Source organism: Mobula hypostoma, chromosome 1, assembly GCF_963921235.1.
Source record: "Mobula hypostoma chromosome 1, sMobHyp1.1, whole genome shotgun sequence".
Taxonomy (NCBI): Eukaryota; Metazoa; Chordata; class Chondrichthyes; order Myliobatiformes; family Myliobatidae; genus Mobula; species Mobula hypostoma.
In genome coordinates, this window is record NC_086097.1 from 245,925,829 (window position 1) to 245,936,243 (window position 10,415).

General features: G+C 47.2%; 1 protein-coding gene across 1 annotated transcript; it reads left to right on the forward strand.

Moving 5' to 3' along the window:
* Positions 1-1,121: 1,121 nt before the first annotated feature.
* inhbab (inhibin subunit beta Ab) lies at positions 1,122-9,785 on the forward strand. The gene is made up of 2 exons (XM_063066667.1): positions 1,122-1,889; positions 3,405-9,785. Exons 1-2 carry the CDS (start codon positions 1,508-1,510, stop codon positions 4,166-4,168), a joined length of 1,146 nt encoding a protein of 381 aa, XP_062922737.1. The 5' UTR covers positions 1,122-1,507; the 3' UTR covers positions 4,169-9,785.
* The last annotated feature ends 630 nt before the right edge of the window (positions 9,786-10,415 follow it).

Sequence of the window (10,415 nt, forward strand, 5' to 3'; positions counted from 1 at the left end):
CCGAAATCCTCTCCTAACCCGTTCCACAGACCCAAGGCAAAAAAAAACGTCGCCGTGAAATATTTCACCTTACCGACTGACCGGAAAGGTCGGTTCTGTGCACAGGCAACCTCAAAAGGCATGTTTACTGCAGCCGTTGTTTATTTTTCACCCAACCTGGTGACCTCTTTTGAACTTGGAAAATAAAAGCGAGTAAGACAAATAAACTTATTTTGTTGTCCCCCACCCCCACCCCCCGGCCCCAGAATGCGGCGGTTCCGTCCTCTGGAGCCCCCGAGAACCGGCAATTCTTGAAGCGGCCGCTAATAACATGTTTGGTAGCGGGTTCAGATGAGATTTCGAGTCTGTCGGATAGTACCTCGCCAATAATGCCCTGAGCGGCGCAACATTTCTTGCCAGCGACGGCCACATTCTGACCTCTTCTGTGCAGTTAAAAGTGCAGTGTTGGATACTGATGAATATTAACTGACAATGCACACGCAAGCTTCCATGTTTAAAGAAGGATCCGTTTGTTTTTTAAGGCTGTCACACCAGCTCCATCAAAACCAACTCTCTTCGCGCGTCTCATTCTTTCGACACAGATTCTGGTCTCGTCCTAATTATAGAGCCAAGTGCCAAACATAGCGGGTTTCTGTAAGTTTTTACACTATAATCCGTCTAAGTGCGCTTATTTCGCTGGGTTTTGTACATCTGTGTTTCTAGGATAGCTTTGTGGGCAGAGTCGTTCGTGACCATAAAGAATTCCTTTAATTGTTCCACGGTTAACTGTTAAAAAGGTCTATTTTGCTTGGAGTCTACAGTCCGTGTAATGGCGAAAACAAAGTTTTCAGAGGCAGGGAGTGAGTCTGCCGCCGGTCTCGAAGCTGAGGTGTTTGGTCAGCAGTTCTGTTTCGTTCTATGCTAAAACATCTCTGAAATCCACGCTTCCGAGCCGCCCAAAGGGTTAAGTAGCTGTAAAAGACGCCGAAGGTCGCATTCGAATGTCTGCAGCCTCCGCCCACTGCCGCTCCACCCTCCCTTTGCCGGTTATCCGGCCCTCGTTATAGTTTCTGAATTGTAAAGACCCCCACGGCTGCACAGTCATCTGTTCCAGTTCGACACTGCTGTCCATGAGCTCAGAGCCTCGCGGTCCCACAAGTGCGAGAAGGTCTCTTGACAGCAGCAGCTCAGAAGAGAGGGGGAAGATCTCACAGCGACTGCGAATTGTCGAGCTGTTCCGCACTTGAGGAGGGAGCGAGACAGAGATATAAAGAGAGAGAGAGAGAGGAGAGAGAAATAGAAACAGGGCAGAGTGCAGGGGAGAGAGAAAGAAAACGCTCGAGTCGAAGTCGGGACCATCATATTTATTGAGCCAACTCTCGTCTCCCAAGATATCAAGCAACTTCCCCGAGACTTCTCGCAAGAACCTGAAGAATTTACGGCATATACGAAACTTCAGATAAACTTTGATTTTATTTATTAAATTTTGTATCTCTCTCCAGCCCAGACCCTTTGCCGGTGTTTGAAGATGTCATTTTACCTGCTCGGTGGATTTTTCCTGCTGTTCGGTGGACTTTGGGCGCGGGCTTCGCCCACCTTACCTGTCGAGGACGCACGAGTGCCCGACTGTCCGAGCTGTTCGGTGCCCCGGCTGCAGCCACACTCGGCCGGCGCTGACAATCAGCTGGTGGAGGCCGTGAAGAGGCACATACTGAATATGCTGCATCTCAAGAGCAGGCCGAATATCACGCAGCCGGTCCCCAAAGCTGCACTTTTAAGCGCCCTGAAGAGACTGCACGTTGGGCGGGTACGAGAGGACGGCCGGGTGGAGATAGAGGAGAATCCCTCCAGCCTGTCAGCGCTGAACGAACCCGAACAGGCTTCGGAGGTCATCAGCTTCGCTGAAGCAGGTTAGATCCATGGCGTTCACGGCGCGTTTTTTATTCAGATTTAAGGGAAAACAATTGCAATTGAATGGGAAGAATCGCTGAGCCGGGGAGGTAGTGAAGTGTGTGTATGTGGCGCAGATAATCATCTGTTAGAAAAAGGCAGTTAAAACTCGGAAGCTGAAGCCCATTGGGTATACACGAGAGATTCTGCAGATGCCGGAAACCCAGAGCAACACACACACGCACAAAATGCTGGAGGAACTCAGCAGGTCAGGCAGCATCTATGGAGAGGGATAAACAATCGACTGTTTGGAGCCGCAACCGTTCATCGGGGTTCCGTCTCGGCGCCAAACGTCAACTATGTGTTCCTCTCCGGAGATGCTGCCAGACCTCCTGAGGTCCTCCAGCATGTTGCGGTCACTGGGTTAGCACGTTTCGGGTGGCGAGGGGAAGCAACCGGCCGGGAGGGTGCACAGATGGGTCAAGCAGGAAGAGTCTAATTTTCGAATAGTTTTTCCCCGAGTGGCTGACAGCTTCCACGGGCGGGGCAGCTCGGTCACCTGGAGAGCATACAGCTAAGACTGCACCTGGACCCAGGGCGGAATGTGAGTGAAACCAATCTGTTTCCAACAAAGCTGACTTCTATACGTACCGTGGATCAATGGTAAAACAAATGCTTCTGATTGGCCAGGGGTGACTGTGGAGCTAAATACATCGGGTACATTTAAAAAACTTAGACAGGCACGTGGATGAATAGAAAAGTGTAGGGTTATGTAGGAGGAACGGGGTAGTTTGATACGAGCATAAGACATAGGAAGAGTTCGGCCCTTCGAGCTTGCTCCTCATTCCAAGGCAACGCGCACAAAGTGCTGGAAGAACTCAGCAGGTCAGGCAGCATCTGTGGAAAAGAGTAAACCGCCGGCATTTCGGGTCGAGGCACTTATTCGGTCCGGAAGAAGGGTGTCAGCCCGAAACTTCGACTGTTTACTGTTTTCCACAGATGCTGCCTGACCCGCTGAGTTCCTCCAGCATGTGTGTGTGTGTGTTGTTTCGGATTTCCAGCATCTGCAGACTTTCTCGTGTTTGCTCCGTATTCCGTCATGGCTCAACCCCATTCTTCTGCCTTCTCCCCATACCCTTTGCCATCCTTACTAATCAACTACCTCAGCTTCTAATATACCCAAATGACTTGTTCTCCACGGCCGTCTGTGGCAGTGAACTCCACATTCCGGCTGAAGAAATCCCTCTTTATCTCTGTGCCAAAGGGACGCCCCTCTATTGTGAGGCTGTGCCCGCTGGTCCTAGACTGCCCTACTATAGGAAACATCCTCTCCACGTCCACTCTATCTGGGCCTGTCAGGTTTCATTGTAGACTTCGTCTTAGAGCGGGCCAGCACAACATCGTTGGTCGAAGGGCCTGTAGTGTGCCGTAATGTTCTGGGTTCTATGTTTAATGATTGACTCTGTCTAACTGGTTGATGTCGTGCGCCCCTCCCATACCCCCATCCCCCTTCAACCGTCCCTTCTGGTCTACAGGTCCGTCTCCAGACGTTTTGCACTTTCACATTGCCAAGGAGGAGGATAGCGAGCTGTCTCTGGTGGACCAAGCCAATGTCTGGCTGTACCTGAAGCTCTCAAACAAGTCTAGCCGAAGCAGGAATAAGGTGACCATTCGGCTGTACCGAGGTAACGACAGCTTCCCCTTCGTCGAGAAGCAGGTGGATGTCAAAGTCAGCGGCTGGCACACGCTGCCGGTGTCGAGGGCGGTGCAGGAGACGCTGAGCACGCCGGAGAGGTCCCTGCTCCTGAGGGTTGCCTGCGCGCAGTGCAGGGAAGCCGGTGCCTCCCCCGTGCTGCTGGAGGCAGCGGGGAAGGACGAGTCGTTCCGCCCCTTCCTGATGCTTCTGCTGCGGGAATCGGACGCTCACACGCACCGGATCCGCAAACGGGGGCTGGAGTGCGAAGGGAAGTCCAACATCTGCTGCAGGAAGCGTTTCTTTGTGAACTTCCGAGACATCGGCTGGAGCGACTGGATCATAGCGCCTTCCGGCTACTATGGGAACTACTGCGAGGGAGAGTGCCCGAGCCACATCGCCGGCACCTCGGGCTCGTCTCTTTCCTTCCACTCGGCCGTCATCAATCACTACAGGATCAGGGGCTACAGCCCCTTTAACAACATCAAATCCTGTTGTGTCCCTACCAAACTCAGGGCAATGTCCATGCTCTATTACGATGACGGACATAACATTGTGAAAAAGGACATTCAGAACATGATCGTGGAGGAATGCGGCTGTTCGTAAACCCTGAGAGATCCCCACACCCCGCACCCTCAAACACACACACACACACTGTTCGTAAACCCTGAGAGATCCCCACCCCCCCCCCACACACACACACTGTTCGTAAACCCTTAGAGAACCCCAAACCCCGCACCCTCAGAGAGGGGGTCCTATACAAGCTTCAGCACGCGCACACACACACACACAGACACAAACACACACACACATACAGGCACAGACAGACGGACGGGGACACACACACACACAGGCATACAGACGGAAGAAACAGTCACTTGCTACACTCTCTAGATTTAGGACGTAACTCTTGCGTGGAACCTCCCCGGAGCGTTAAGTTCAGCTCAGACCTTTAAAGATGCTGCCTGGCCTGTTGAGTTCTTCCAGCATTGTGTGTGTGTGATGCTCAGACTTTTAAACACACAAGCTTCTGCAGGTGCTGGAGATCCGGAGTAACACACACACACACAAAATCCTGGAGGAACTCAGCAGATCAAGGAGCGTCTATGGAGGGGGGAAAACTGCTGACGTTTAGGGCCAAAACCCTTCATCGAACCCTTCAGCCGAAACGTCCAGTCAGATTTCTAAGCCCACGGAAAGGTTCCACGTGGCCACCGGCTTGCACACACACACACACACACACACAGTAGCTTTCCTTGCATTTATTTTTTTTACCGTGACATCCAATGGCACTTTCCCCAGACAAAAATGCACACGATCCTTTCGTTGTGAACACGGGGTCGAGAGTTTTTACCACGGAGGTGCACTGCCTTTTGTTTGCAAAACTGCCTACACACGTGTAAGATGCCTAAGTCCAGAACTATGCAATCTTTTAAAAAATGGTCATGGATGGTTTACGTGAAAGGAGACGCTTGTTTCCACTGGAAGTTATCATTATTGAGGGAAACTTGAAAGGAACGCGTTCTCCCCGCTTGTGGGCCAAACATTTTTTTTAAAACTTTGTGACTACGATTTGCACTAAAACGACATTTTCCTGTCTAACCGTATTTATACAGACGAGTTTGAAAGAACAGGGGACTGCACTCCAGTTAACTAGAGTTTCTGTGAAATTCTGTATCGGCGGATGAACATATACCAAAGAGATTTGTGTAAATGTTATTGTGATTTCTACAAGGATAATATTTTTTAAAAATCTAAAAAAAAGGTATATACACACACAGCACCTGTAGACGAACAAGGCTCCGGTATCAGGGTTTGGATGAAACACTCAATACGTTTGATCCATCGGCACGTAGACATCTGGATGTCTGGGCGCTCCTAACATCTGACTAGCAGACCCCCAGGTGTAGTTTGCACACTGAAAGCGATTAGCAAAAAGCACTTCCCGCAGTCAGCGCTTATTCTATCTAAGAACATTGAATCAGCGTATTTGAGAAAGAAAAGAAATCCGAACTTTAGCTTAAAAATAGTAGGCATATTTTTATAACGACGTCGCCTTACGGCGATCAAGAAGTATTAAATAAACATATTGTTTTAATGTTTCACGTGAAATATTGCGAAGATCATTCACCATAATCTGCCCGTTTAACCAGGCGAAAGACGCACGATTTCCTGTCGTCGGGGTGCGTGGCAGCGTAGTGGTTAGCGTAACACCATTACAGCGCCAGGAGCCCGGGTTCAATTCCCACCGCTGGCTGTCAGGAGTTTGTACGTTTCCCCCCGTGACCACGTGGGTTTCCTCCGGTGCCTCGGTGTCCTCCCACAGTCCAAGGCTCACATGGGTGTAATTGGGCTCGTTGGCCCGGAATGCCTGTTACTATGGCGTACCTCTAAGGAAATCTTTCCCGGAACCCAGTTAAATCTGTAGAGTTCAAATTATTTATTTAATGATGCCAGCATATCAGGCTTTAAAGGAATTCTTTGCCATTCTTCCCGACTTGTTTTCAGTGCTGATTTCCTATGTCACCAAACACCGCCTGTTCTCTCGGGGCTCTGCCGCGGGCTGACGGCGAGGGCTCCTCGCATCAGAAACTCGAGGGTCGGGTGGTCTCAGTGGCAGGAAGGTGGGTTATTGCCAACGACTGAATGGGGCCAGACTGAAGTCCAATTTGTGAAGATTATACATTCGAGAATACCCTCCAACGCTGGCAGCGTGTTACAGCCGCGTCTTTTCATGACACCTGGGCCGTGAGAGTAGAGATTCCATGTAGCTTTTCCGACTCGCTGCTGAAATGTCCCCTTGTCAGTAGAAATCAAGCCTACAGCGTTAAGCACCAAAAAAAATCTCTATGTTTTTTTTAAAATTGTGGACTAGATGTATTTTACACATCACTGTACAGTGCGAGATTGTGTACATATATGATTTCAATCTGCGAACTTTTTATTGCCTTAATAAGTTTTATTGTTGGTCTGGGCAAGTGTGTGTGTGTGTGTGTGTGTGTGTGTGTGTGTGTGTGTGTGTTTTTAATTGGAATTAGACCATAAGATATAGCAGGCCATTTGGCCCATCGAGTCTGCTCCGCCATTCCGTTGTGGCTGACTTACTCTCCCTCCCATTCCCCCACTTTCTCCCCGTAACCTTTAAGGCTCTGACTAATCAATAACCTATCAACCTTCGTTTTAAATATTTCCAGTTACCTGGCCTCCGCAGACGAAGCAAATCTGAACCGGTTGGATAGATCATGAATGGAAATGGTGTACAAGGCCTGTCTCACCCTTTTCACGTGGCTAGCAAGTTGTTTTCATTCAGGTTCAGTATACATTCGGGTGTTTATTGAAATTCGCCTTTGCCACCCCTGAAGTCCGCACATTCTAGTTCATAACCAGCAACAAATACAACGATAAAGCCCCACCCCAACGCACATCCTCTCAACGGGTATTTGTCATCATTACATCATTACGTACTGTGTCATGATGACATAATTTATATTTGTCATCTACTCACAGCTGCCAGTGGGCTAGTTGGAATCGCTACACTTAATCTGGATTGTGTCTAGTCTCACCGAGGGCACAGATAGTTACAGAAAAATGGAGGGCAAAGTAGGAGGGAAGAATTAGATTGATCTTCCAGTGGGTTAAAATGTTGGCACAACTTTGCGAGATGATGAGGCTGTACTGTGCTGTACTGTTCTGTGTTCTAACACAACGATGCTTGAGGAACTCAGTAAGTCAGATTGGGACCCAGAACTTTCATCAGTATTTGGAAAGGAAGGGGGCAGAAGCCGGAATAAGAGGTGCCCTCTCCTAACGGATTACTGCTTGGCCAGCCCTTCATCTCGCCCACCTATCGCCTACTTCATACCACTCCCCCTTCACCCAGTCACCTTCCCCATCTCCTTGTCTCATCTATCTCCTGCCAGCTTCTACTCCTCTCCCTCCACCTTATTCTGGCTTCTTCCCCACTTCCTTTCCAGTCCTGGTGAAGGGTCTCGAACTGAAATGTTGACTGTTCATTCCCCCCCCCCCCCATAGATGTGGCCTGACCTGTTCAGTTCCTCCAGCATCTTAGGTATGTTGCTCTGGATTTCCAGTATCTGCAGCCCCTCCTGTGTTTTGTGCACATTATCTTTGGCCAAGGTTGTGACTACTGTATGGAAAGTGGGCTTGGGTGCCTTTCAGAGAAGCAGATATCTTCTCTGACAAAGGCTGATTCTTTAGTACAGGCAGACTATTGCAGGAGGGAGGTGGTGTAGTTGGAATGCCAAAATGAAGTCTATTTGGTGAGAGTGTGGAAGATTCCAAAGCCTAACTAATTCAGGCAAGAAATCTCAAAAATCCTATCAATACTTAACAACCTGAATAGAAAAATGGAAACACGAGGAAATCTGCAGATGAAAGGAATAAATTGTGGTATCCTGCTGTGTAAATGGGTTGGGATGATCTTTTGTCGTATCACCAATGACCTTATTTCCCAATTCCAACGTGTGGGATATTCATGGAAGGTGTCGCGAAACTGCAAACATTCATTTAGACCTAAGACTTAGGAGCAGAATTGGCCCATTCAGCTATCGCGTCTGCTTCATCTTTCCATCATGGCTTATTGATTATCCCTCTCAACCCCATTCTCCAACCTTCTCCCTAATCCCCGATTAACCAAGAGCCTATCAGCCTTTGCCCAGTGACTCGGCCTCAACAGCTATCTGTGGCAATGAATTCCACAGATCCAGCACCTTCTGGCTGAAGAAATCCCTCTTCATCTCTGTTTTGAAGGGTCACCCTATTCTGAGGCTGTGCTGTCTGATCCTAGGCCCTCCTCCCCCCGCCCCCGCCACTATAGGAAACATCCCCTCCACAAAGAATTTTAAAATGTAGGTTGTGCTGAGGTTCATATGAAAGGGAGAGAGGTTTGCAAAGAGAAGTCCCAGGCTCTGGGTCTTGCCTGTTGAAGCTGTGGAAAAGAGAACTGGGAGCTCAGCTCTCTCAGGGTTCTGTTGCCAAAGGTTACAGAGAAAAAGATGTTCAAGGCTGCGAGGTGATGTGTGAAATATGAAAAGAATTTGCAAATCAAAACTTTGCTTTGATCCTGCGGAGATCACATTAGCTTTCCTAAATGTCATTGCAGTGTCACTCAACTAATCTATTTGCAGATTATATGGCCACAGAATTTATCCCAGTAATTCTGTGGCCAGTAAACAAATCTTCCTGTCAGCATCAAATTCTGACACATTTTTGACTGAGAGACAGAACTATGAAGATTAGAGACCATTATACAGATTGTGTTATCAGAAGAATGAGGGGGATCCCATTGAAACCAGTCGAATGGTAAAAGACCGCAATAGAGTGGATGTGGAGAGGATGTTTCCTGTGGTGGGGGAGTCTAAGACCAGAGGACACAGCCTCAGAATAGAGGGATATACTTTTAGAATAGAGATGAGAAGGAATTTCTTTAACCAGAGAGTGGTGAATCTGTGGATTTCATTGCCACAGGCGGCTGTGGAATTCAAAATCATTGGGTATATTTAATGCAGAGTTTGATAGAATCTTGATTTGTCAGGGCATGAAGGGAAACAGGGAGAAGGCAGGAGATTGGTCTGAGGGGAAATTGGATCAGCCATGATGAAAAGGCAAAACAGACTTGATGGGCCAAATGGCCTAATTCTGCTCCTATGTCTTATGATCTTATGGTGTTATCATGGGGCAGGCATGATATACATATATAATTTTATTGTGAAGGACTGCAGTTTTAGTGACCTTTAATTATTTACCAATAAGTCTATGCAGTTTTAAAAAAGTTATAACTTTCCTCGTAAAATTGCAATGTTACATCTTTTTCACAACAAAAACCTAAATGCTGCATCTTCTAATACTCCAGCGAGTGAAGCGAGAGTTCCTGTTTACCTCTGAGTGTCTAACTGCAACTTTTTGCTCTTCTGAAAATGCATGCTTAATTTGAAAAGCAGATAGAACTGACAGTAAATGTTCTTGTTTTATTTTGATTTGACTTGCACCTTATCTAGACCAACAATCCCAAATTGTCTTTCCCATTTTGTTCATCTGCAACTTAATGCTTCAAAACAATGTTCTGTAGGCTAATATGATTTCAAAAGTAAAATTAATTTATGGACTTGTGTAAACAGTATAATTTGATCATTTGATATTTATTGTACATCAGTAAATAAATGTTTATTTTTAAGTTGCATAAGGGATATTACCATATGTTGCAAAATAATGGATGCTGTTTATGGAATAAAGTTATCAGCATTGAAAAACTGGCTTAAGTATTTTCTCTGTGAAACCAGTATGCTTCAACACCTATTAATAAACAAACGTAGAGCTAAATCAGATGTAATGATACTAATTGAATAATTAAGTTGGATCTTTGTAATAGGTTTTCTTCCAAATAGAAGTCCCTTCAATTTCATTGTGTTTACATGGTTGGACCTGATTCACTTAACCCTCTGGGATGGGACATGTTTCAAGCCTGTGGGCATTGCATTCATAAGATCATAAGACATCGGAGCAGATCTCGGCCATTCGTCCCATTGAGATTGCTCTGTCGTTCAATCATGGCTTATTTATTACGCCTGTCAACCCTGCTCTCCTGTCTTCCCCCTGTAGCCTGTAATGCCCTTACTACTCAAAGAACCTATCAACTTCCACTTTAAATATATCCAATGACTTGGTCTCCACTGCCATCTATGGCAATGAATTCCACAGGTTTTCTCCCCTCTGGCTAAAGAAATTCCTCCTCATCTTTGTAAAGTGATGTCTTTCTATTCTGAGGCTGTGCCCTCTGGTCCTAGACTCCTCCAGTCTGAAGAGGAAAGTTCCTCTCCACTCCACTCTGTCTAGG

Excerpts from the sequence above, each read along its gene's own strand:
- inhbab (XM_063066667.1), top strand. The coding sequence starts at position 1,508 with ATGTCATTTTACCTGCTCGGTGGATTTTTCCTGCTGTTCGGTGGACTT. Across the intron at positions 1,890-3,404 it reads CATCAGCTTCGCTGAAGCAG|GTCCGTCTCCAGACGTTTTG; the intron begins GTTAGATCCATG and ends TCTGGTCTACAG.